Below are 25,131 nucleotides of genomic sequence, written 5' to 3' on the forward strand. Positions count from 1 at the left end.
GATTCTGCCAGTATTACCGGAAGATGTTGCCCATAAAGATGGCGGTAGCGAGGCCAAGAGGGACAAATGATAATGGCCCCCAGACTCTGCTGTAGTGAGTCTGATCTCTGTCACACCAAAGGCCAACAGACTTCCAACAGCCACCGTTCCACCGGGAGCAGTCTGGTTCCAAACAGGAGTCAGACCGAAGGGCAGCCTAATCCGAAAGGAACGGTTCAGTTCTGGAAAAGAGTCAGACCGAAGGCCAAGCGAACACTCAGAAAAAATGAGATCTTAAAACAGATCCTGAATAAAGCCTGGAGAACTCAAACACAAAGAGAGCGGAGCTCAAAATCCAGGGGGAAACTTACCCTTCTCAGACTCCAAGGTCCCAGAGGGCTCAGTGAGCCCGATTGGCTCTGCGGGTACCAGCACCAGTTTGCTCCCTAGCCTCAAAATTGTTGGACAGCTTCTCTGGATGCCACTCACAATCGTTAATGTTAACCTTAAAAATAAAATGCCTGTTATTTTTACCAGCAAAAATGGGTTTATAGGGGAATAACAAAGAGTCACAATTCACTCAACCTACACCACAGCAAACCCATCCGAAAGTCTGCAGGACAAAGGAGAGGACTGCCTTTTTATAGAGGAAACGGGACGTTGGGAAAACTGTTGTAAACAGAAAGTCCATTGGAGTAAAGTGAGAGTTGGAAGTATGGTGGCTTCTCATTGGCTGAATTGTGAGTGTCTCTCATTGGCTGGGTTGTTGCTGGGGTAGGAGGAAAGTCTTCCCTCTGGTTGCCTGATAGTAAAGTGGTATCTGCAAGGTCCATCTCTCACGGCTGGATCTGCAAATACCAAGTGGTAGGACACGAGAGCTCCCCCTGCTGGCCTCCCAACTCCGTTCTAAACTAGGTTTCTTTTTATTGATTTTCACAGAAGAAATTCAGGTTAGAGTAAATTTAAAAGAGCACATGGAGTCAGAAAAACATTATTCCGTGGGGGTGGGGGACTTCCAGAATACTTGAGCTCTGGCTGTTGAACTCCTTCTTCGGGAAATCTCACTGATCTTACTTTTGGGAAGATTTTTCATTTGAAGTTTAAAATTTTTTTTAAAGTTGTGGTAAAATATACATAACATAAAATTTACCATCTTAACTATTTTTTTTTTAAAAAGCATTTTATTTTTAAACAATCTCTACACCCAAGATGGGGCTCAAACTCACAACCCCAAGATCAAGAGTCAGGTGCTCTACCAACTGAGCCAGACAGGCGCCCCCCATCTTAACCATTTTAAGTGTACAGTTCAGTAGTGCCAAGTACATTTACACTGCAACCAGTCTCCAGAAGTCCTCGTTTTGCAAAACTGATATTCCACCCATTAAATAACAACTCATTCCCTCTTCCCCCAGTCCTGGTAACCAACCATTCTACTTTCTTGTCTTTATAAATTTAACTATGCTAAGTATCTCCTGGAGAGAAATCATATAGCACTTGTCTTTTTGTTACTGGCTTGTTAAAAGAATTTTAGAGGACTGTTTAGAATTAGAAACAGAGAGAAACACGACTGACCTAGGTCTTCATCATGGGTGGACCTGGATATGTGATCTTTGCTGTCCCTAACTCAGTGGTTCTCAGCTTTGTTTGCACATTAGACTCAGTTTTTAAAACCACACCTTTCTCCATCCCTTCCAGACCAATTAAATCAGAATTGCAGGGAGTGGAGGCTCCTGCAAGAGTTGTTTAGAAAACATTTCAGGGGGTGCCTGGGTGGCTCAGTGGGTTAAAGCCTCTGCCTTGGGCTCAGGTCATGATCGCAGGGTCCTGGGATCCAGCCCCACATCAGGCTCTCTGCTCCGCAGGGAGCGGGCTTCCTCCTCTCTCTCTGCCTGCCTCTCTGCCTAGTTGTGATTTCTCTCTGTCAAATAAATAAAATATTAAAAAAAAAAAAGTTTCAGGTGTTTCTAATTTGTGATGGAGGGTGGCATCCATCGCTTGACTGAAAAGCTGAAAGGCAGAATAACATTTGTCAAATCAAGAAGTTTAGGGGAGATGGCCTTTTGGGTCTTTTTAAAATTCTAAAAATTTGCAAAATCAGTTAGTGCCTCTCAACCCGCGTTGGTGGATTGGATTCTGCTAAACCCAGAAGGAACTGAGCAGATGCTGCCAGGACTGTGGCTCCCCCTGCAGTCTACTGCTGTCATGACAACCCCACTTTAGAACCCTCTCACTAGTAGCTTACTCCCCATAGGCACCCTTCTCCTGCCACATTCATTCAACAAACACTGTACTTTTAAAAGATGGTTCACATTTCCTTCTCAAACACTTATGCAAGCTAAGAGGTCATTATATTTATGCTCATGACCTCAACTTCTGAAGAATATGAGATTTCCAAATAGGAGATCAAATGAGGGATAATACATGAATATTGCTTTTCAGCTTAGTGTACGAAATACTTCTCTGAAAACAGAGTGGTTTAATAAAGTGAGTTGTCTTGTGAGATTGTGACTCCCTTCACACTAGTGCTACACAGTGAGTACTATCTCTAAGTGATGCTATAGAATAAGAGTTCCTAAATTAGAATGAATTAGGGTGACCCATGAACCCCTTCCAACCCCCAAAGTCCATGATTTTAAGCCAGACAATAAAATAGTGACCTATGGGAGAAGCATGGTTTCTGAGTTAAGAAGTGGAGCTTGGGGTTCTGATAATTCCAGCTTTCAACCATTCCCCAAGAACTTACTAAATGTAAAATACCCAAAACGAATACAGGTGGGTCTTGTTCTAAAGAAAATCCATCATAGCTTATACAGATTTGAACTTTTCATAAAGATTAATTAGGACACTGACTATTGTATTATAAAAGAATTATTGATTTTGTAAAATCATGTTTGGATACTAGAGTTCCTCTGAGCGTCTAAGTATTGATTTGTAGGGCACTACTTAGCGAAGGCGTTTGGGTGACCAAAGACTTCATTCTTTGTAAGTTCATGTGGAAATAAGAACCAGTAAAGAAGCTATTAGCAAAACAGAATTTGATTTGATAACAAGTATTTAAATATTCCATCAGAAAACATGGAACAACAACAAAAAAAGAAAACATGGAACATTCCAAAATTCAGTATAAAAGAGCTGCAGAAACACCATTTTACCTAATCCTAACATAGCCTTGCAAGGCAATTTGTTATCATCCATTTTATAGGTGAGAAAACTGGGTCCCAGAAAGGTTAAGGAATCTACTCATGAGCCTAAATTCAGGTCCAGATATTTCTGATTCATTCTCTCACAAGTTATCCCAATCCACTGCCCTTAGAAGAAATTACTCACTGACAGCTTGAAGAGCAAATGGGTTTGGGCTCATTTTTGCCCTTAAAAATGTTTTCAATATGGGTGCGCCTGGGTGGCTCATTCAGTTAAGTGTCCAACTCTTGGTTTCGGCTCAGGTCATGATCTCAGGGTTGTGAGATTGAGCCCCGAGTCAGGCTTCAGGCTCAGTGCCCAGTGTGCTTGAGATCTTTCCCCCTCCCTGACTCTCCCTCCGCTCCTCCCCCCATTCACACACGCTCTCTCTAAAATAAATAAAATATTTTAAAAAATGTTTTGAATGTGAATTAGTCACGAATGTTTTAAAAATCAGATTTCACGTGAAAGTCTGTATGTCCTGTGTGTCTTGAAAAATTCAGAAGCTTTAATAACCTTGCCCCGTGGTCCTAAATGGGGCGAAGTCTGGCTAGGCCCCCAACTTCACTGGGGCCTGAATTCTTCAGGTTGCTCCAGTCCCTGTGATCTGGGCTGTACCCCTGATGCGGAAGTGGAGTGTCAGTTAGGACTTACCCTTCACGCCCAGCCCTCCTTACTTTCGTAATTATCTACCTGGCCCCTGCTGGTACTTAATTTGCAACCCTGATTTAGTGTCTTTCCTCCACTTCCTTGGCCACCATTCAGATCCCGAATATTCTAAAGCTGTTTTGCATCGTTTCCGCTTCCCAAGAGTGGGAGGGTCTAACTGTGTCTTCATCTTAGACTTTCTGCACAAAAGTAATTCTGATTTCTCTCTTTGTTTTCTCCCATGTTGGGGCATTTTGCTTCTGTACTTAATAGCTTGCCTTGCTTTCCATTTCTTCCTGCTCTTGGGGGCTAGATTTGGTGTTGTGGCGCCCATGGGGGAGGGAAGAACGCCTCCAGGGAATTTATGGGGGTGCTCCTGACCTATGGTTGCCCAGTGAGCTGGGGCCTGGGGCCTGGGGCCTGGGCAGGGGACTTGATGTGCCATGGACAGGAGTGAACGTGTCAGTTTCTTTTTAGCCCAGGGAGAATGGGGTCAGTTATCTGCCCCAGCAGACCCCCCAGGATGCCAACGGTTGTCTTCCCAGCCAGCCACTTGCCCCGCGTGATAGCATGACGCCCACTCAGACGCTGTGATGCAATTTCATTTTATTAGGAAAGCACAGTGGACGCTGGAGAGGCCCTTTCCAGGGTCAGGGGAGGCTGTGGGGACGGGGTGAAAGGGAAGCCCGGCAACTAGAAGGCACAGCTGCTTTCCACGAAGCGGCGACACTTCATGACCCGCAGATACGTCTCGGCCTTGTGCAGGTCCTTCTTGAAGCAGGAGAGCAGCCCATAGTTCTTGAGCAGCGCGTCGTCGCTGCGCAGGTTTGTGTCAAACTTGTCGTAGGTTTGCTTCAGGATCTGCCCGGCCCGGGGGCTGCCGTCTTCCAGCTCCTGCCAAAGGGGAGGAGGGACAGAGAGGCCCAGGCGTCGCCCGCTGCTCCTTCCCTGTCCTCCCCGAGAACGGCCCTCCCCTCCAGGGCTCCGAGAAGGGAATGGAGGATTCCCAGGAGGAACCGAATAAGCGTTCTTGGGGGTCAAGGTCGGATTGCTTGCTCTAAAGGAAGGGGCACCGTCTCCCAGGCCCTGCAAGACCCCCGCCCCTCGTCGGAGCCAGCGGGGCCAGCAGGCCCAGGGCAGGGGACCCACGGCGCCCTCCGCACCCGCATCAGTGCTTGGATGCCTTCCTCCAGGTCCTTCAGCTTCTCGTAGACTCGGTCCGAGGTGCCGAACACCAGGCTGTTGGTGAAGACCCTGCTGAGGAACTGCACGGGCCCCAGCCACGACTGGATGAGCAGCAGCGAGAAGCGGAGCAGCTCCACATCCTGCGGGCAGAGGGGGCGGTGGGCGGGCTGGCCTCGGCCGGGGGGGGGGCCTCCCCCTGCCGCCCTGCCACCCAGCGCCCCCTCCGCCCCAGGGGTCCGACTCCTGCGCAGAGCAGGGGCCCCCTTCTTGGAAGGAGGGAGGCCCGTGACCCTCAGCCGGCCCGCCCTGGGCCACTCACGGATCTCTGCTGGGCCTCGTCCTTGCCGGTGGGCGCCGGGATGGTCTCCGAGAAGCAGAAGGCAGCCTGCGCGTTCTGGATGGAGTACCTCTGGCCCTCGGGGATGTACGCCCGCTCCTGGAGGAAGGATGCCCAGGCCCTCCTCAATACGTGACTCGGAGCCCCCCCCCCCATGTGTGTGCTCAGGGGACAGCCTCTTCACTCCTCGGTTTCCTCTCCTTGCGTCCCAGGGGTTGGGGGAAAGTCACCCCTTCCTGCCCCACCCCCAGCACCCATTCCTGGGAAGCTTACAAAGTCTTTGTAGGTGTCGGCAGCCAGCTGGTGCAGGTGCTGGGCCCGGAGCACTGCGTTAGCAAACAGGCTAGACAAGGGCATGGCCGGGAAGGCGCCCACCTCCTGAGGCCAGGGCAGGCAGAGCAGGGTGAAGACCAGGAGCACGGAGTTCCAAGGACCTGCACACAGAGAGACACAGAGGGCAAGGCTGGGGCCCAGACAACGAGATGCCCGTTTCCTGCCAGCCCTTCCCCTCCCCCAGGGGCTGAGAACATTTAACACTTGGCCAAACGTCTGGGCAGAGCCGTCTGTGCTCCCCTCCAGCAGCCCCAGAGCCCAGGGTTAGCGCCCCCAACCATTGGCAGCCCCACTCCCCCCCCCCCCACTGCCTTGCCCCTCAGTACATGCCAAGGCCAAGGGGACTTACCAGCAGCCATTGCAGCCAGGTGAGCTGTCCACAGGACCCTGAGCGCTTTGGGGAGCTGGGTGCTGGGATCCTGGAATCGGTCCCTTGCGGGCCCTTTTTATACCCTGGTCCCTTCTCTCTCCCCCTCTGCCCCCACCTATTTTCTCTATACATTTATGCATTGGGCCAGTGGCCGGTCTGTGCTGATGGATAATTTAGAGCCTCCTCCCTCTTGTCCTGTTCCCGCTCTTCTTGGGGTCATGTCCCCCAGGCCGTCCCTGACATTTCCCCCTCTCCACCGTCGCCGGCCCTGAGGATTGGGCACACAGGGTCTCAGCTGGAGAGACCACCCAATCTGTCCTCATTTCCAGGGGCAGGTGGCAGGTGCGATGTGGTAGGGCACCATCATGGGGTGGTTCGCCCAGGGAAGGAGGACCCAACCAGTCCCAGAATGGGGGGCCGTGTAGGCCGGGTGTGCTGTGAGGGCTGCACCTCCCCCTCTGTTCCCGTTCCTCCTCCCTGCACAGCTGCCCTCTGTCCACCAGGGAGAGCGTGTATTTGGGGAAAGGGAGCCCAGAACAGCCCTGGATCCTGGGGTTTCTGGGTACAATTCAGCCCCAGGTTCCGCCTGTGCCGCTGTCACCATCCCCCCACCCTTTCCGGCCATCGGACCACCGGGTCTGGCCTGAGGCAGATGGTGCTGAACTCGGACCTCCAGAGGGCCCCAGCCCCACACTGTCTGCCCCTGCCCCCACCCCGTTTTCCTGAGGTAGGGGCACCTCTAGGTGACTGGGGCTGAGGACCAGAACTGGAGGCATACGCCCCCCCAACTCCTCGAACCTGCTATCGAGATGCAAACCAAGAAGAGAAGTGCCAGGGACAGACCCAGTTCCTGGGGCTTCCCCCCGGCCAGCCCAGCCGCCGCCAGAGGATCTCCAGTTCGGAAGAGCCCTTGAGAGTTTGGGTCTCGTCCCCACACTGGAACTTCGGGTACAGCACCCCCAAAGATGCTCTCTCCAGTCACCTCAGTTACCTCCCAGTCTTTCTTCTCCTTTAATATTTGTATAGAACTCTTCCCGTCGTGACACGTTTGACCCTCATGACCATCTCGTGAAGGCGGAATTATTGCCTCCCCATTTTACAGAGGAGCTGACTGAGGCTCAGAGAGGCTTGCTCTCGCCAGCTACTTCAGCCAAAGCTGACCTCCCAAACCTTCCTCTTCCCCTGTTGATCATCCCAAACCCTTTCTCCCTAGCAGACTGGGTGGGCCACTCAGTTATTGTATCTTCTAAATGTCTCTCAAAACAGAGATCCTGGGGCGCCTGGGTGGCTCAGTCAGTTAAGCATCTGCCTTCAGCTCAGGTCATAAGCCCAGGGTCCTGGAATCGAGCCCCGCATCGGGCTCCTGCTCAGAGGGAAGCCTGCTTCTCCCTCTCCCACTCCCCCTGCTTGTGTTCCCTCTCTCTATCAAATAAATAAATAAAACCTTAAAAAAACAAAAACAAAAACAGAGATCCTGCCCCTCATCACGAGGGTCCCTTTGCTTCACTTTGTCCTCTCCCACGAGGTGGAATGTGGTCCCTCATTTCCCAAGCAAGACTGGGCCAGAGACATGGGGTGCATGTTGGAGACCAGGTAGCCGTGCAAGGTGGGGGCTGGGTAGGACAGTCGTCTTTCAGCCTCCAGGCCAGGGCGTGGGGACATTGTGGCCTCTGCAGGCCACCAGCATCAGATCACCCCCAGGACTAAGAGTGGGAATTCCCCTCCCTGTACACCTTCCACCTCTTGAGTCTAAGAACATCTAGCACTTGCCCTGTGGGAAAATAAACAAATGAACCAGTAAACCCTTCTAGAGGTTGTTGGCTATGGCGTTGGCAACCAATGTTGAAAAGCCACACCCTCGTGGTCCAGGATGCAAATGCTGGCCTCTTGCCACCTCCCACTTTTAGGATACAGCTTCCTTTTCTCCCATCATTCCAGAATCATTGCCCAGCTGTGCCCTGATTCACTGTCTGTTGGGGAAGGCACCGGGACGCACAGAGCGCTTCCCTAGGCAGGGCTGAGGGAGGACCAGAGGGGGCTGTCATTAAAGACGTAGGCCTGAGGAAGAGGGGGGCATGGGGAAGGCTCTCTGCTCTTCCTTGCAGCTCTACGACAGAGGAGGGGCCAGGAGCAAAATGGAGGAAGTTCTCCGAGCTCCACGCAGCCTTCTGCCTCCCCCCTCCCTCTTTCTACCTTGTGGAGGACGGATGTGGAACACTTCATGACCAGTTTCTAGCTCATGGTGGGGGAACTTGTATGTGAACTGTGGACCATGGTGAGGCCTCAGGCCTCCCCTAGGAGTGAGGGTACAGGAGCTCAAGTTGGGGACTGCTCAAGAACCACACAAGATGGGTACAAGGGAGGTGTGGCTAAGGTTCTCCTCAGGTAGGGTACTGCCAAGAATAGATGGAACCAGTCAGATCAGGGGTCTGGACCTTCTCTTCTCACCAAACCCACTTCCATTGACCCCAGAACTAGACTGGCTCACGGGACTCTGGAGGTCCCTGAGGATGCCCCATTGGGGTTACCACAGTGACAGCAAGAATGGAAGGATGTGGAGGTAGACTAGGGATTTTCCCTCCAGTGCTGGGGAGTCACCCACCCTTTCTTGGGGCACCACGGGGCCAGACCCCTGGCTTCTCCAGGTTCAGAGACATAGAACCATGGCCTCCGCGTGGTGGCAAGTGGGAAAAGGCTGTGATTAGCATCTCTGGGGTCAGCCTCAAAAGGCTCAAGATGAATTGCCCATCATCTTGGAATCCATGAAATTCAGTGTGTTTGGAAGCCCTTCATATTTTTGGATTTGGAATCTGGGGTTTTCTGTACCTATTGTGGAAGCTTGCAGATCGGCTCTTGATCTGAAAGTAACCTCTTTCAGGCTTCAGGAGCCCCTCTGAGGTTCAATCCATGGGGTCTGGAGTCTTTTTTTGGGGTCATACTTACTGCAGGCTCAGGGACAGCCTCAGAGGGACTGATGGCAGTTCTTTCCTCTCCCACCACTTTGGTCACTTGAGGTCCACATTTCCCACTACGAACTTGGTGCTGCTTTTCTTGAGGCCAGACGCTGGGATTGTCCCTGGGACGTAACTCCGCCTCCTCTTTGCTTCCAGCATGAGTCCCAGCACCATGTCAATCATTCCGCATTGGGTTAAGGTCTCTAGAGAATATTATGTGGGGGTTTCCAAAGGCTCCGTCAGGGGAGTCGGGGAAGGAGAACAACATTTCTGAGTGCCCACCATGTGCCAGGCTCTGTCCTGGCTGATAGGAGTGGGAGGCCCATTTCAGACAAGGACACTCAGACTCAAAGAAATACAGAAGTTTACCCACGGTCTCTTCCCACCACATGGGACTCTTTAGAACCCTCGTCCTGGAAAGACGGGGGTGCTGCCGGGCATGGACAGAACTTTCCTCAGCACAAAGCTAACAGAGGAGGGTCAAGTCCCTGCTCAGAAGATGTTCAGTGAAGCTGGGGGGAATTGAACGGAAAGAGCTTCACCCCAGAATGAGGTCCACTGACACCAAGAAAAGCTGCAGAAAAAAACAACCCGATGTAACCCGATTTAATGAACCAAATCACATCATCCTTCACATGTGAATTGCACGTTTCAGTGTACATCATGTTTTCACTTCCTTTATCTCATTGGACCCTTGGGTTTGCCACAGGGCTTAAGCATGGAGGAAGGGCCTTGGAGGGCTTTGGGGGTGGGACATAGGATAGGGGTAGGCACTCCTGTGGGCTGATAAGAGGGTTGTTTACCCTGGCTGAGAACCTTTGAACCATCTGCGAGTGCCTCACAGCTTCCGTAGCTGGCCCTATGAATGTCCACTTTGGGGATTATTCCCCAGGAAGACAGTCCCCTGGAGAAAGAAGTAGTGAAAGGGCACCTGGGTGGCTCAGTCAGTTGGGCAACTGCCTTTGGCTCTGGTCATGATCCCAGGATCCTGGGATCGAGACCCATGTAGGGCTCCCTGCTCAGCAGGGAGTCTGCTTCTCCCTCTGCCCTTCTCCCCGATCTCTCTCTCTCTCACTCTCTCAAATAAATAAAATCTTAAAAAAAAAAAAAAAAAGAAAGAATAGTAGTGAGTACCCAGGTGTGTCCAGCAGCTGTGGGAACTCTGGGGTGCTTTCCTGATTGGTGCCTTTAACTGGAAATCACCTCTGACTCCTTTTACCTGATTCAGTGCTTATTTGTGGACATTTTATGCCCCTTGTGGGACTGTAAACCCTTTGAGGCTGGATTCTTGCCTTTTATCTATTCATTCGTTCACTCATTCTCTTCCTCACGCATTAGCTGGTTCTAGAAGTAGTCGTCGCTCTTTCTACGTGCTGGATAGCATACCCGGCAGATGGGCATGCCCAGATGAAAAAAAGGCCCCGTTCTTTCTCTGCTGGAGCTTAGAGTCTAAGGGGAAGAGAGACAAGAGCAAACAAATACAGACGTAATGGCAAACTATACCAGGAGATTTCACATTGTGAAAAATGCCATGAAGAAAATAGCTAAGATAGAGAGGAGAGAGCAAACCCTGGGAAGAAGGGGCAACGGGCAGAGGGCACAGTCCCAGAGCCAGGAACTCAACCAGCACGTGCTAGGTGGAGTGAGCTGACGTGGGGACAACGCCAAGGGAAGAATGCAAATACCCACCCCCACCCCAGACTTGGTCAGGGAGGCCAGCTTGTGTCTCTGTGTCCTCCTTAGAGGATGAATCCAAAGTAAGTACCAAAAAAAAAAAAAAAATCATATAAAGTACAAGATCTTACAGTGCACAGCACCACATGCATGAAAAAACTTAAATGGAAAAAATAGACAAGGCAGTATGCACATGCTGATCACAAGTACATACAAATATTCTACACGGACTCATGACTTACAGAGCCTGAGCCCTAAGCAGGTCCTCCGGAGGCATCAGGCACCACTCCCCGCTGGCCTCCCGCACTGAAAAAAAGTGGGGTTCGGTAAGAGAGAAAGAGATCTTTATTATTTTCTTTTTAATTTAAGAAATGCACGAGGATCCATTTAAATGTGCTTTAGCAAACTACGCTCTGAACTTGGGATGGAACATTGGTTAATTTTTGTGCTCTGTGGAGTCATCTAGATTTCCAGGTAAAGGCTTTGGAGTTGGAGGGCCCGCTGAGGTATCCCAAGTAGAAGGTTTGGCATTGCTTTGTTTTTGTTTGCGACTGAGTCCCCAGCAGATTCTGAGGGTGCCGGAACCAGGAGTGCCACGGGGAGCCAGACACACCCAGGAATTTCACAGACGCGGGCTCTGAACCCAGCCCCGAGGGTCATCTAAAGAGCAGAACCCTCACAGACGGAATATGGGAATCCCAAACCCCGTGTTCCATGATGGCCTTTTGTAGCCCCTTTGCAGAAGACTCAGACTCCTCCTGCCTGAGACTCCAACACTACAAACCGGCGACACCCACACAGCGGCCGCTTTTGACATTTTGTTTTGTTTTTCTCTCACCTCTGATTCTGCTGGAAAAAACACCCAAACCCTCAGGTCAGAGCACCCCCAGCCTGGCAGCACCTGCATCGAAGGGGCCGGAAGTCAAGCTAGAACGAAGAAGGAACCAGCCTATGCTTACAGCAGGGCCCCGAGGGACCTGGCTGGATTCCCCCAGTGGGCAGTGGGGCTTGTGCCCACCAAGGCGCCTCAGGGCTGCGTTCTGTGGAAGGGGAGGCCTGGGGGAGCCAGCCAGAGTGGGACCCCTGGAAGGATGGCCCCATGGCGCCAACTCCAGCCCGTCTAGGATTCATGTTCCCATGTGTTGGAACCTGAGAACAATGGGAAATGTTTGCAGATGGCCAATGTTGCCCCAGGATTCTCTCCTCCCTGGTTCTCCTCCTTCTTTACTTCCTCCTCAGTGTCTCCATACTGCACACTCCTCCAAGGGAGGCAGCTGCGAGGGACTGGGAAGAATGCTGGGCCTGGCGTCAGAAGGTGTCCCATGCCCCAGGAGCTCTGGGTTTGGCCCATTGTTATCTCCTTGAACTTGATTAGCTCATTTATCAGATGCGGATGATGCTGCCCCCTTCCAGGGTTACAGCGGGACTTATGCAAGATTATGTACATGAACGTGGGGCTGTCCGATACAATTTTAGCATTTCAGAGGTTCTCATTATGTAAGTATCTTGGGGGCCCAATAAAAGATTTTGGTTCATGTTCCGTATCCTGATTGCAGTGGGGGGGGGCGTGTCATATAAGTCTGCACAAATGATAAAATTCATCAAACTGTACACTGAAAGAAAACAAAGTCAATTTAACTGTACGACAATGTTTTTTCTTAAAACAGATCAGCATCTGGTTCCCTGACAAAGTCTTGCCCTGAGACAAGTTTTTATGATTCCCATTCTACAGATAAAGCAACTGAGACCTGAGACGTTCATCACCCCCAGCAGCCTCACTCAGCTTCATCTGCATTGCCTTAGTCAGTTCTGGGGGCCAGGGGCCCGTAAGCTAGATATGACCATAGACAGAGCATAAGCCCCTAAAACAGAAAAACAAAAACAAAAACAAAGAAAAAAAAAAAAGGCAAAGAGACCAGGGAGGGTTTCTATATCATAACCATGAGGACAAATACCCTCTAGGGTGTCTGGGGAAGGAGGCAGAACTTACGGTTCAAACTTCTCTGCCAACAGCACTGCCAAATGTTAGGAAAACTCAGTGATTCAAAAGTATTGGTCTTTTGGTAAAGCCAGGGCCGGTTCTAGACTCAGAGCAGCCCCAGGTCAGGGGAGACCCTGCTGGGGGGAGAAGTGAAGACACCCTCCCACCCCCAGCCGGGCTGCTAGGGTCCCTGGCGGAGGCAGGAGGACAGAATTAGCGCCACTATGCAAAGCAGCAGGAGAGGAAGGGCTCCAGCTCAGTGGAGGCAGATGCCAAAACAAACCATTTTCCTCGGGCCACCCAGAGGCCACGGAGGCTGTGGAGGGAGTGGGCCCTGCCTGGCCTGCCCGGCCCGGCTCCCGGGGAGCGCCACTGAGCCAAGCATACACGGAGTGTTGGGAACCCCAGGCTCCAGAACCTTAGCCCCCTGCCCCAGCTGCAGGTCCGTGGGGTGGTGGGGGGAGTGCAGGGGGAAAGCTGGTAGCAACTGGTGGGTGTTCTTACTGGTCCCCACATGCTGGTCTTGCTTCTCCGGTTAAATTGGCACTTCCCTGGGGGCAGGGATTTCTCTGGCCTGAATCCAGAGCACCAGTGGCAAAGAGGTGTCTCAGGGTCCCCCAAGGTCAACAGGAAGCTGAGTGAGGCCTGGCTTTGCACACGGAGGTTCACTGCTCTTAAGCTCCTACCTGGGAACTGTTCCCAGTCACTCCTGCCGCTGGCAGGTTGGGGTCCTAGTTTGTAGGCCCCTAGGGATCATTTTGTAGGGACGTTGGGGCCTTAGGGGGCCTCTGATGTGTTGCTGGGAAAGGCTGAAGGAATCACCTAAGGGCCCCCAAACTTCACCACCACAAAGCCTCCCTCTTTAGGGATCTCTCTCTTGCGTGGCTCTGGGTCAAACTTAAAAACAAAATTTTCAGGTGTGGTGGGGAGTAGTTTAACTGGAGAACAAAGGCCAGCATGGGCAGCGCAAGGCACAGACGGGGCTTGGGCAGGGACTGGGGATATTTCGGAGGGCTTCTCGCAGATGGAGGGCCTTCAAGGACAGCAGGATTGGGATGGGCGGGCGAGGGCAAGCTCCTTCAAGGCTGAGACCCCTGCCCTAAAGAGCAGGACCCAAGTGCTGCTTGTGGGCTACAGGGAATGCAGGATGAAGGCGTCCCTGCCAAAAAGGGCTACCAGCTTTTCTCCGGTCTGGACCCAGCTAGGGAAAGCCAGAAGGGCGTAACTGCAGATCCCAGCCAGACTTTCAGAGAGAAGCCCTAGTGAGCCCAGGAGAGGTCCATGAGACCCATGGCAGTCATCCTCTCCCACACCCTACAGGCCCACAGAGGCCCAAACACTTGTGTCCAGAGAGATACGCTAACCCACCCTATACCCATAGATGTCACAAGCCTGTGTGTGGTTTCTCGACACACTGTTTATTCCATGGGAGAATGGGATCAAGGCTAGGAGCCCCCTGGGGTGGGAGAGGGAGGAGATGGTGAGAGAGGGTGAGAGAGAGTAGGAGAGGGTGAGAGAGGGTGGGAGAGGGTGAGAGAGAGTAGGAGAGGGTGAGAGAGGGTGGGAGAGGGTGAGAGAGGATGAGAGAGGGTGGGAGAGGGTGGGAGAGGCATGTAGCCCTCTGTGGCCCATCTGTGGCCAAGTGGGATGGCCCATGGCTTCTCCTGGGCTCTGCAGGAAGCTGGTCTGCCTGAGTCCATTCGCAGGTTCCAGACAAGCCTCTGCCTTCCCCATTCTGAACGTGGGCTGGATCCCCACACAGCACCCCGGAAGTCTGGGTCCAGTCTATCCCCAGAGAACTCCCCACTCCAAATCACTGCCCGGCCCTACGGCCCTTCTGCTCCAGTCTCTTCGGCAAGAGCTGGGGACCAGGGGCCAGGGCGGGGGGCAGGCAGATGCGGTGGGCCAGCTTCAGAGGCTGACCGAGGTCCAGGGAAGAGGGGATGAGCTGGGAGCTGGAGGCGGCTCTCACACAGTCAATGCAGGCCCGGCGGGCGGGGCCCAGGGGCGTGGGGAGGGCCGGCCCCTCACTCTTGACCTGGGTGCTCCCCGACTGACCATTTCACCTCTCCTGTCCGCAGAGTCACTATGTCCTCATAGGTGGCCGTCTGGTCAATGTTCAGGCCCTGGAAACACAGGACGGTGCTCAGGCCTTGACTCCCCTCTGACCACACCAGTGGACGGTGTCGCCAACCACCCCACAGCCCTCAGCGCCGCGGGGTCCCCCTCTGCCTTACCTCATAGGTGTGGTCTTCATCCATCCCAGCCTTGCCATCATCCTGGTGGGGCCGGGGATGGAGAACAGAGCGTTAGCTGCCCCCACCCCATCTGCAACTGGGCCAGGCCGGGGAGAGGGGTTGGGGGCCAGGGGAGAGGGGGTGAGGAGCACTCAGAACTGAATGGACGAAGGTAAGACTGCAGAGACGAGTCAATGGGTGGGCTCCCGGGCTGGGGAGATGGAGAGCCTGCCCACGTCTGGCCTGTCCCAGGGCCGCCCCCACCCCGGCCGCCGTGGTCACCTTGTCCAACAGCAGGAAGACGGGCACGATGATGAAAAGGATGATGAGCAGGGTCTGGATCATGATGATGCCGTCTTTTAGTGTGTTCCTCCGCTTCAACTGTGCCAAGGTGCTTAACCCTGTGGGGAGGTGGCGGGGGAGGTGGGGCCGTGAGGGGGGGCGGTGAGGTTGGGGGCCCCCTCCTTGGGCCCCGTGGCCCTCGGGACCCCCTCAGTGGCTCTCCTGGGAGATCTACGGCCATGGCCACCTTCACAGTGTGGCCCCCCCGCAACCAGTGGGAGTCTGGGCTGGGCTGTGAATGGCTCTACAAAGGCTCCGTGGCCCCGTGGCCCCCTCTCCCACCCTGGTGGGAGGACAGGCCCCTAACACACCCATGACTCGCAGTTCAGTGCTGCAGCCCTTGCTCAGGAACTCATTGGGGCACTTCTGCTGGCAGAAGTAGATGCCCGTGTGCTGGGAATGGATGCCTTTGATGGTGAGCGTGGCGATGGAGCCGTTCCGGGTCTGCAGCATGTCGCCCTCGTTCAGCAGCAGCTTGGGCTCCGAGTCCATCTCCCGCTTCCGGAGCCAGCTCACGGTCCCCAGCTCCTCAGTGTAGCACCTGATTTCCACCGTGGAGCCCCTTTTCCGGGCTATGAAGCGTGGGTTCTGCCGGATGCCGGAGCAAGTGCTTCCTGTGGGCGCCAAGGCCGGGGTCAGCACCCTGCGGTGTGTCTTCCTCGCTGCCAGCCCCACTGTGGGCCCCTCCCCTTGTGGCACTCCCCTGGCTCAGCGCCCCGCCTCGTCTGTCCTTGCTCCTGGGTGTAGGACAGTCATGAGGCAGAGGTGTGTGGGAGCTGGGCCACATGAGTGGCTAGAGGCCAAACCACTGGGTCCCGCCCCTTTCCGACTGCCCCCACCACAGCAGTTGATTTTCCTTTAGAAGGGCTTTGGACCTTCCTATACCTTTCCATGCCCATATGGCGGCATGATCTAGGCCTCACTCACTGGGGCCCAGAGGCCCATAGGACGGCGCTCCACCTGGCCTGGTGCTCCCACTTTTTGATTCCTAAACCTTCTTTCTCAGCTTGGCAAGATCTCCCCACCCACCTGCTCTGAAAATCCCCCTCCTACATCATTCCCAGTGTTCCCAGTGAGGGGCCCCTGGGAATCTCTGAGGCCCTGTGGCCTGTCAGAGCCCCTAAGGTTACAGGCTCCTTCCCAGGCTGAGTCCGACTCCCCAAATAGACAGATCCAGCCTGAGTCCTCGGTACAATTCCCTCTGGCCTCCCCCCTCACCCTGGGTTGGGCCATACCCCTTAGCTGCTGGGACTGGAGCACTTAGTCTAATGAGGGTGAGAGCTGGCAGGAGGGGTGCTGGGAGGGCCCTTGGAGCCAGGCATCTGAGACAGAGACCCTAAGGTAGCCTAGAGATGGGTGTCCTGGCTGGGGAGATCCAGGGGGACAAGGGCACAGGGGCAGCCATGGGACAGCCCCTGGGGCAGGAACCAGCACTGGACACACACATACTTGCCCCCATAAGGGGCAGGGGAAGTTACTGACCTTTGGGATCCCGGTACTTGTCTTCTGTTTTGGCTGCTAGCACACCTGCTGGGTGGGAGGAAGTAGGCGGGGCTGGCTCAGGGCTCCCCACTGGAAACTGGCCGCCCCACCCCTGCGGCCCCCTGCATTCCTAGACCCACTTCCTCTTCCCGGGACATCAAGGTCAGGACCTCTGAGCCCTCCCTGGCACGGCTCTGGAGAGACTGGAGGGGGGAAGAGTCACCAGAAATCCACCTCCAAGTCCCCCTTTTGCCTTTGGCCTGTCGGCTGGCCTTGAGCAGGCACCTGGATGAAACAGGAGGAAAGTCACACCTGGAGGACTGTCCTGTCTTCCAGACCAGGGGACCATTTCTGGAATGTGCACATCCCAGGGTATGGTTGGGGGCAGCGCCTCTCCTGTGTACCCCCCCCTCCCCACACACAATGCTCTCTGGGGACTGCGGGTAAACCATACTCCTCTCTTCCTTCCCAACCGCTCACCCCAGCTCAGCCTGACACCCTCTAAGAAGGAGAGGGGCTGGGGCCACAGACCCCTGAGCCCATCAGCATGGTATCCCCACAGACCCAGGCCCCACGGCAGTCCGAGTGAGGCAGAAGGCAGAAAGTGTGAGAGACAGAATGGGGAGGTTGGAGAGAGTAGGACACAGAATGGTAGAAACAACCAAACAGCCAGTGACAGAGAGTGAAACCTGTGGGCCTCCTTTGGGGTGTGGGGGGGGGCATACCTGAAAGCAGCAGCAGCACCACCAGACAGTTGCTGGGCACGGGAGACAGCACCAGCCCGGCCATGGTCACCAATCCACCTTGGACTCCAAGCTGGTGACTAGGACAGACGCTCCTGGGTGGGAAACGTGTAACTGCCTGGGCTGCAGCCTGTCCCCTCCCTGCCTCTTCCCCACCAGGCCCCTTCCTGCCATGCAAATTGGGACCCAGGGGAGGCACCAGCTCTCTCGGGACCCTGGGGGAGGGCTGGGCTCTCTTGTCAGCTGTGCAGCTAAGGCTCAAAGGACACCACAGTGGATGACCCTTGGAGGCAAGGGCCGCCAAGTCTCCCGAGGGCAGCTTGTGCTTCCCTCCCCGTGTCCCCACCCCACTGACGGTCATGTCCTGGGGTCCCCAGGCTTCCATTGCACAGTCTAGGTTCCCAGACCCTTAGCTGAACACATCTGGGGCCTGTGGGTGAATGTGAGCACAGCTCCTTGGCTCTGGGACAGCCAGCACTCTGCAGGAAGAGAGGCGCCAAGGAAAGATGGAGCAGGGGTGCTGGGGGAGGGTTGCTACATGCCTAGCCCAGGTTTCCGGAGGGCCCAGAGTGCGGCCTCTCAGCTGGAGTGCAGGCAGCCATGGTGGGGATTGACGAAGACTTGACCCTGGGGAGGAAGGGAGCCACAGAGGTTCTTGAGCAAGAGCCAGATGTGGTAGCTAATTGGGAGAAGACATAGTCCAGACTCTGGCAAGAGGCCTCCCTCCCTCACTTGGTAAGAGAATTTGCTAGAAGCTGCAAAAGGGGGTGGACTTAGGTAGAGACAGCTTAGAAAAACCCCACCACTCAGCCATCAGGGGACTCCCAGAGAGTTGTCCAAAGCTCCCAGGTCTGGGGTGGGGGACAAGAGGCTAGTGTGGGGAAACCTCCAGGTTCTGACACTCAAAGGCTCTCTGGCTTTATCTTGCCAGTCAGTAGAGTGGTGGATGGAACCACAGTGTTCAGAAACTTGTCTGAGTTTCTGTTTTTATGTCCCTGGGCAGACACAACTTTGACACATTGGGGGCCGGGGCCGCCCTTGTGCAGTGCACAACCTGCACAGCCACACAAGGCAGGCTTGCATACCTCAGCCCTGCAGCTGAGCTCACTCTTAGTTTTATGTCTCCCCCCTTTTCTCTCTTGTCCCCTCAACCCCTCTCTTCTCCCAACTCCCAGGAGGGGAAGAAAGAAGCTGAAGCCTGTGTGTCCTCTGTCTACATCTCATTCTCCTGCCACCCTCCATTTTTCAAACAGCCTACGTTACCAGTGCATCTGTTTGGGTTCAGAGAGATGTGGACCTGCTCCATGCCCCAGGGTTGGCAATGAGAAAGGCAGGGGTCTGGGTGGTGCCCCCTCAGTCCTGGTTGCCACAGGCCTTACCTGGATGGTACGGGCCACTGCAAAGGAGTGCCAGCCAGGACCAGAGCTATAGAAAACAGGGACAGAAGGGTTAAGCTTTCATCCAAGGAACAGCTTGTTCCTCGCAGTCCCAGATGCTCTGTTTCCAGATGTTCCAAATGGAAAAAAAAAACAACAAGCCAACAACATTTCTCTGAAAAGGTGTCAGATGTTCAGTTCACGGAACAAACAGCCCAGGAATATAAACATCACCTGAGGTCAGCCTGGGGACCACAGGCCCCTTGTGCTGGGGCGGTGAGGGGGGGTGGTTGGTTGAAGACCCCACCCCCAGAGGAATGGGGGAAATCCAGGGGTTTTTTCCTTTAGCAAAATACTTCCTCATGAGGGAGACCTTGGTTAGCTTTGGACCTAGTGCACCCCCACTTTGGGAAGATGATTGGGGAAGGGTTGGGGCACACGCATGTATGTGTGCATGTGACCGCTCACACGGTGTGTTGCCTGGGCTGTGTGGTGTGGACTCTGCTCAGGAGCTGGGCCCAGGGCCCAGGGTGACTACAGGGGGGCACGGAGGTTGGGGGGCAGATGGCATCTTCCAAACACATCCACACACCCACATCCCCTGTGGGCAGGCATGCAGATGTGTCCTTTGGACTTCATTCCCATTCATGCCTGGCAGGGATCCATCTTCAGGAGTGGGTGGAAGCAGTGGGGCCCCCACCACCGGTGGGGTTATTTGTCACAGCTGGGGCTGTGCTGTTCCTTCTCCGATGACAACAGCACAGAGCTCTATCTGGGGTCGTGACGCCTTTTCTTTCCTGGAACAGGAGGCCCCATAAGCCCATTCCTGCCTCTGCCCCCAGCTACCCTGGGCTGCACACCCCGGTACTAGGCCGCCTCCACCTCTCCTTTCCAGGAAGGCAGCATTGAGACAAGAGATGGGGGTGGAGGGAGAGGGGACAAGAGGCTTAGGAATTTGAGGAAGCAAGCGGTCAGGGACCCACAGCACTCCTGGAGAGGGTGGGAGAGGGCAGAACCTCAGTTTGGAAGGAGGGGCTCAGACTGCTGCCCCTCCCCCTCAGTCCACTCTACCTGGCTCTGCTGGGCTTGCTGTTTTGTGGGCGGAGGGTGGAGGCCCACTGGCTAAGGAGGAGGTGGGTTTGATTCCTGACCCTGCAGCCTACCAGCCAGAAAGCCAACCCCTTACCTGGCAGTTCTCATTGAGGAGTGGTCCCACCCCACCCTAGGGGGCAATTGCAAAGGCACTGGGGCCAGCTGATAGCTGATGGAGGGGATGACTTTGAAATATTAGCTTATGCTTTTCATCTAGTATTTTGCCTCTTTTCCTCCACTATTCAAGGCTCAGGGGAAGGGTGGGTCACGGCTCCTTGCTAGCTCTCCTGTCCTTGGAGCTGGAGAAGCCCCAGGCACAGTGTGGAGAAACTTAGATTGGGAAGGAGCACCCCCATCCCAGGGAGGGAGGTCAGTACCCTGGTTCAGGGCTCAGAACCCTACAGGGATGCTAAACCCCTCTCCCCAAGCATAGAGAACAGCAAGGAGGGAAGGGGCCTCAGGAATATGGCTGAGGGACATCAGGGTGCCCTCCACAGCCAGCACAGGGTCCATGTAACCTTAGGACCCAAGAAAAGAGGGTGTAGAAATATTGTAAAGGAATGCTTCCTCGTTTGTACAAATAAAGCTTTGGAAGTCAGAAATCAAGTTGTAGAAAACAAAATTATATATAAAATTGTATTTCATTCACCAGGCTTGTGGACTTAGCTCACTATGTCATATTACTCATTATCACAGGTCCATGGGACCCTGGGCTCTCTGAGGTCAGAGTTCAGAGGTCGGGTCCTCGGGGGACAGTATCCCTAACTGTGGGGAGAGAAGGGTCACACCATGGGTCCCTCAGGCACCTTGGGGCCTCTGGGGGGCGCAGAGAAGTGAAGGAGGCTTCCAGAGAGGAGGGGCTGGGGCTACTGGGTCCCAGTACCATTTCCTGGGCACCATCATGGGTGGGAGAGGGACTGTGGCGCTGCCTGTTGGAGAGGGGCCCACGACCCCTGACCTCACCTGGCCTCCTGATACGAGGTTGGAGCTGCAACCTTAAAAATAAAACTGCCAGTTATTTTACTGGCGAAAGACGGCTTAATTCGGGAAAGCAGAGAACGGCCACGCCACACAAGCAAACTGGGTAAAACTGGAGGCACCGCCCCAAGGCAGACGCCGGGCTCGTTTATAGAGGAAAGGGGGAGACTGGAAAGGCTGCTGTAAACGAAAAGTCCATTGGAGTGAAGTGGGAGTTGGAAGTATGGTGACTTCTTATTGGCTGAGTTGTGAGTGTCTCTCATTGGCTGGGCTGTTGCCGGGGGAGGAGGAAAGTCTTCCCTTCTCCTGCCAGACAGTAAAATGGTAGGCACGTGCAAGGTGCATCTCTTCCCAGTCGGTCTGCAATTGATGAGAAGTGATGGAAACTGAGAGCTCCTCCTGCTGAACCTCCCGACTCCGTTTTAGTGAGGCTTTTCCCTTTATTAATTTTCAAAGTCCAAGTCTCCTTTTGGAGGGGGTCAGGAGAGAGCCGGACTGGGCCAGTTGGGGCCCTCCTTATCTTGGCCTCTACCCACCCTGAGGCTCCCCAAGTCTTCCCCATTTTGGCCCCAATACCCACCAGCCCTTCTTGCCTCTTGCATCCCTCAGACCCTGTCAACGTCCGCACGAGGAGGTACAGAAGGAAGAAGTCTGCAGGTGAGGCACAGGCGGGGGGTGGGTGTCGAGGGGTGGCAGGTTTATTATAAGAACTGTACAAAGGAGCCTGCCTGCCAGCCTGGCTTGGGTCTGTTCCCACCGGGACAGAGTGGGGATGGGTGTAGGTGTGGACAGGGGGCCACAGGCCGGGGGTGGGGTGGGTGGGTCTCTGTAGTCTCCATGGAGTCTTTGGGTGAATATCCAGTTCAACAGATGCGGAGGCTCTTGGGGACACCCCAGTTTGGGGGAAGGGCAGGGGACAGGGTACTGGTCAGGGAGGAGGCTGCCCTCTCTAGGATGCATCTTCTGAAGGAAGAGACAGACGGTTGTGGGAAGGTAGAAGGAGTGGGGCCTCCTTCCATGGAGGACATAGGCAAGAGACAGGGAGCGGGGCTGAGGCAATGGGTGTGATGAAGGGAATAGGAGGAAGGGGCAGTGGCTGGCCAGGAGGCCAGAGAGTAAGGCAGACAGAAAGAGAGGCTCCAGCCTGTGGGCGGGCACGCACACACACACACACACACACACCCACAGCCACATTGTTTTGGAGGTTTTGCTGCTTCCTGAGTTTTAATCAAACTGTTCACAAGAAACAAAGAGAAGAGGAACTAAGGCCAACGGGGACTCAACGTGCAAACCTTACCATGCACGTTCACACTCATTCACACACAGCACAGGCACACCCCACGGACAGGCTGCACAGGACACACACGCGCGCGCGCACCAGTCAGACTACAGGGGCACGTGGACACAACACACACACACGTGGAGGCAGGACACAGTGCTTTGAGGACTCGAACGCACACACAGCTGTACACACAGGCATGAAGCAGACCCGAGGTACACGCACAAGTGAGTCAGTCCAGTGATGCCTGAGGTGTCTCCATGCCTCCTCTGAGCTTGGCCTCCGTCTGTTCTCCGGGAGCCGGAAGAGGCCTGGCTCGACCATGCCCGGACCAGTGGTGCCAACAAAAATGCCGCCCGGTGTGCCAGGCAGCAGGAAGTTGGAAGGTTGGGCCTGAGCCAGGGGAGCTGTGCACATCCCGGTGTTGAAATCTAACATGGGCTCAAGGACAATACTTTTAGATCACTTTGAGGATGGGGAGAGAAGGATGAGGAGGGAGGGAGAGATGGGTGTGGCAGGGGCTGAGGGGATCTGGAGGCTGGGTGAGGCTACAGAGAGCCCTGTGGTGCTAAAGCGGGAGGGAGGGAACAGAAATCTACCCCCGGGCTCCAGGGTCCCTGCCCCTGCCCCAGGTCTGGGTGCTCTGGCCAAGGAAGCCTCCAGGGCAGTGATGCGGCTGGCGGGACCCCACCTCTGTCAACCCGCCATGCTTCCTAGAAGAAGACCATTCTTGAGGGGAACCCTCCCTCCTGCTCTTCCCCCAGGGGACGACCAGGGGAGCCAGGGGCTGCACAATGGACAAAGCGGGACGTGGTTTCAGGGGCTACAACCCCAGCCAGATGCATCGGGATCCAGTGGCCAACCAGACTCAGGGAACCACTGGTGGACCAGTGACTTTTCTTTTCTCTGGTTAACTTGTGGTCTGGAAGGACATAGCTGTATCCCAGGCAGGGGAGGGCTGGTAGGCTCTGGGTCAGGAGTCTGCTCTCACTGAGGTTAAGACATCTTTATCCAGGAGAGGCCTGGGGGGCCTGAGCCACTTCCTGGGGAGAGGCCTATAGCCCTTAAGACTCTGGTGGAGGAGGGCAGCTCATCCCTCCACTGTAGGCTGACTCCTCCCCCACGTGGGGGGCAGAGATTTCTGATGTTCTGACCTCCCCCAAGAGGAGAGGCAGCAGGGCCCATGAGGAGGTGAGAGCAACTTGAAATGAGAAACCATGGACGCGGGGAGAGCCTCAGGCCCAGGGTGGTGTCCGAGTGCAATTCCCATTTTCCACGGCCTGGGGGGTCAGCCCCAGTGTGGCCAAATCCTGTCCCCGCCAGGGAGCCGATCAGCCGCAGACTCAAAGCCTGCTCCCTCAGTTAGCAGGCACCATGAGGGTTTTGGGGGGGGCTGTGCCAGGCTCAGCGGGCCACCTCGCCGCTGCTATTAGACAAGAGATTCTTTGACCCCCGGGCGGACTGTCTGCCCCAGGGGTGGGGAGGGAGGGAGGGCAGCATCTGAAGGGCTGATGGGCGTGAGCCCAATGGCCGGTCCGGAGTCCCCCGTCGAGCCCCTGTCCTCACCCGTGCCCGGCAAGCTGCTGTTCCCATTTTCTTGGCCATACATCTTGCTCATGGTGGTGGCGATCAGGCCCTCCTTCTCGGGGCCACCGTCCCCGCCGCCGTCCTGGCCGTGGCGGTACATGTAGGACGCCTGCTTCACCGTGCGCTGGAGCAGGTGCCGGCGGTAGGCCCTCTGGATCTTGATGGCACACACTTCCTCGTGCTTCCTCTTGAGGGTGGTGGTGATGGGCTCATAGGAGACCTTGGAGGGGTTGGCGGCCATGAACTTCTCCTCCATGGTCTCCTTGAGAGCATCCATTTCCCCAGAGTCGCCTAGGACCTCCTTGGTGAGGGCAAAGAGGATGTCCAGGCAGTGGATTTTGTCCCCCGGCACCATGGGTAGGTCCAGCGTGATGAGCTTGATCTTGTTGGGCTTGGCGATCCTCAGCGGCTCCTGCAGGGTGTCCACAAAGTCCGAGAGGCGGCTGTAGTCGATGAACTGCGTGGCGTCGGGGTCAAACTTCTCCCACGTCTCATAGAACATCTCGAAGTCGTCCTCGCTCAGGGGCTCACTGCTCTCCTCGGTGGCCACATTGAAGTTCTCCAGGATGATGGCGATGTACATGTTGACCACGATGAGGAAGGAGATGATGATGTAGCTGCAGAAGAAGCAGATGCCAATGGAAGGGTTGCCACAGTCACCCCTGACGCTGGTGCCCGGGTTCTCAAGTGTTGGGTCACAGTCCGGGGGCCCACTGTTGAGGATGGGGTTCAGGAGCCCATCCCAGCCGGCTGATGTGGTGATCTCGAAGAGGCAGATGATGCTGTTGCCAAAGGTCTCAAAGTTGAACATGTCATCGATGCCCGACTCCTTCTTGACGTAGGCAAAGTTGGACATGCCGAAGATGGAGTAGATAAACATTACGAGGAAGAGGAGGAGGCCGATGTTGAAGAGGGCAGGCAAGGACATCATGAGGGCAAAGAGCAGAGTCCGGATGCCCTTGGCCCCCCGGATCAGCCGCAGGACACGCCCGATCCGGGCCAGGCGGATCACTCGGAACAGTGTGGGTGACACGAAGTATTTCTGGATCAGATCGGAGAGCGCAAGGCCTGCAGGGAGCAAGAGTGAGGAGCTCTGTCCTTGGGGTGGGAGGCGGGGTCAGGGAGCAGGTGCGGGGTGGGGGTTGGGGGAGGCATGTGGGGCTCAAGGGAGCCTAGCCTGGTGTGCTGTTCCCCAGAAGGGAGCAGGAGAAGCACAGCCCAAATGGCTTGACTGATGAGGTCGGGCTCTCCCAGGGTCCTGGGGGTGGGAGCTCCACTCCACCCTGACACAGCCAGACGGAGGTGAGATATGCCCAGGCTGGTGAGACAGAGGGAGGACAGCTGTGTGTGTGACTCTGAGCCTAACCTGTTTGT

General features: G+C 55.1%; 3 protein-coding genes across 3 annotated transcripts in view; all 3 read right to left on the reverse strand.

Moving 5' to 3' along the window:
- Positions 1-4,500: 4,500 nt before the first annotated feature.
- LOC308357203 (somatotropin-like) lies at positions 4,501-6,172 on the reverse strand (the record flags this gene model as incomplete). The annotated part of the gene is given in 6 exon segments (XM_080826670.1): positions 4,501-4,701; positions 4,971-5,132; positions 5,312-5,428; positions 5,603-5,763; positions 6,012-6,027; positions 6,029-6,172. Coding segments are annotated over 6 exon segments (801 nt in total).
- A 7,866-nt stretch (positions 6,173-14,038) lies between these two features.
- CD79B (CD79b molecule) lies at positions 14,039-17,884 on the reverse strand. Its single transcript, XM_080826997.1, has 6 exons — positions 17,428-17,884; positions 16,703-16,747; positions 15,532-15,834; positions 15,161-15,279; positions 14,879-14,920; positions 14,039-14,767 (listed from the first exon to the last, which is right to left on the reverse strand). Exons 1-6 carry the CDS (start codon positions 17,828-17,830, stop codon positions 14,669-14,671), a joined length of 1,011 nt encoding a protein of 336 aa, XP_080683123.1. The 5' UTR covers positions 17,831-17,884; the 3' UTR covers positions 14,039-14,668.
- Positions 17,885-20,543: 2,659 nt separating this feature from the next.
- SCN4A (sodium voltage-gated channel alpha subunit 4) overlaps positions 20,544-25,131 on the reverse strand; it is a gene marked incomplete at its 5' end in the record, with an annotated part of 28,364 nt that continues 23,776 nt past the window's right edge. Inside the window, one exon of the mRNA XM_080827118.1 lies at positions 20,544-24,825. Within this exon, the coding sequence (XP_080683244.1) occupies positions 23,600-24,825 (1,226 nt within the window). The 3' untranslated portion in view covers positions 20,544-23,599. The remainder of the gene's footprint in view (positions 24,826-25,131) is intronic.

The sequence above is a fragment of the Martes martes genome (assembly GCF_963455335.1).
Source record: "Martes martes genome assembly, chromosome: 16".
NCBI classification, from domain to species: Eukaryota; Metazoa; Chordata; class Mammalia; order Carnivora; family Mustelidae; genus Martes; species Martes martes.

Excerpts from the sequence above, each read along its gene's own strand:
- CD79B (XM_080826997.1), bottom strand. The coding sequence starts at position 17,830 with ATGGAAGCCTGGGGACCCCAGGACATGACCGTCAGTGGGGTGGGGACA. Across the intron at positions 16,748-17,427 it reads GGTGCTGCTGCTGCTTTCAG|GTGTGCTAGCAGCCAAAACA; the intron begins GTATGCCCCCCC and ends CCCACCCAGCAG. Across the intron at positions 15,280-15,531 it reads CACTGAACTGCGAGTCATGG|GGTTAAGCACCTTGGCACAG; the intron begins GTGTGTTAGGGG and ends ACCTCCCCACAG.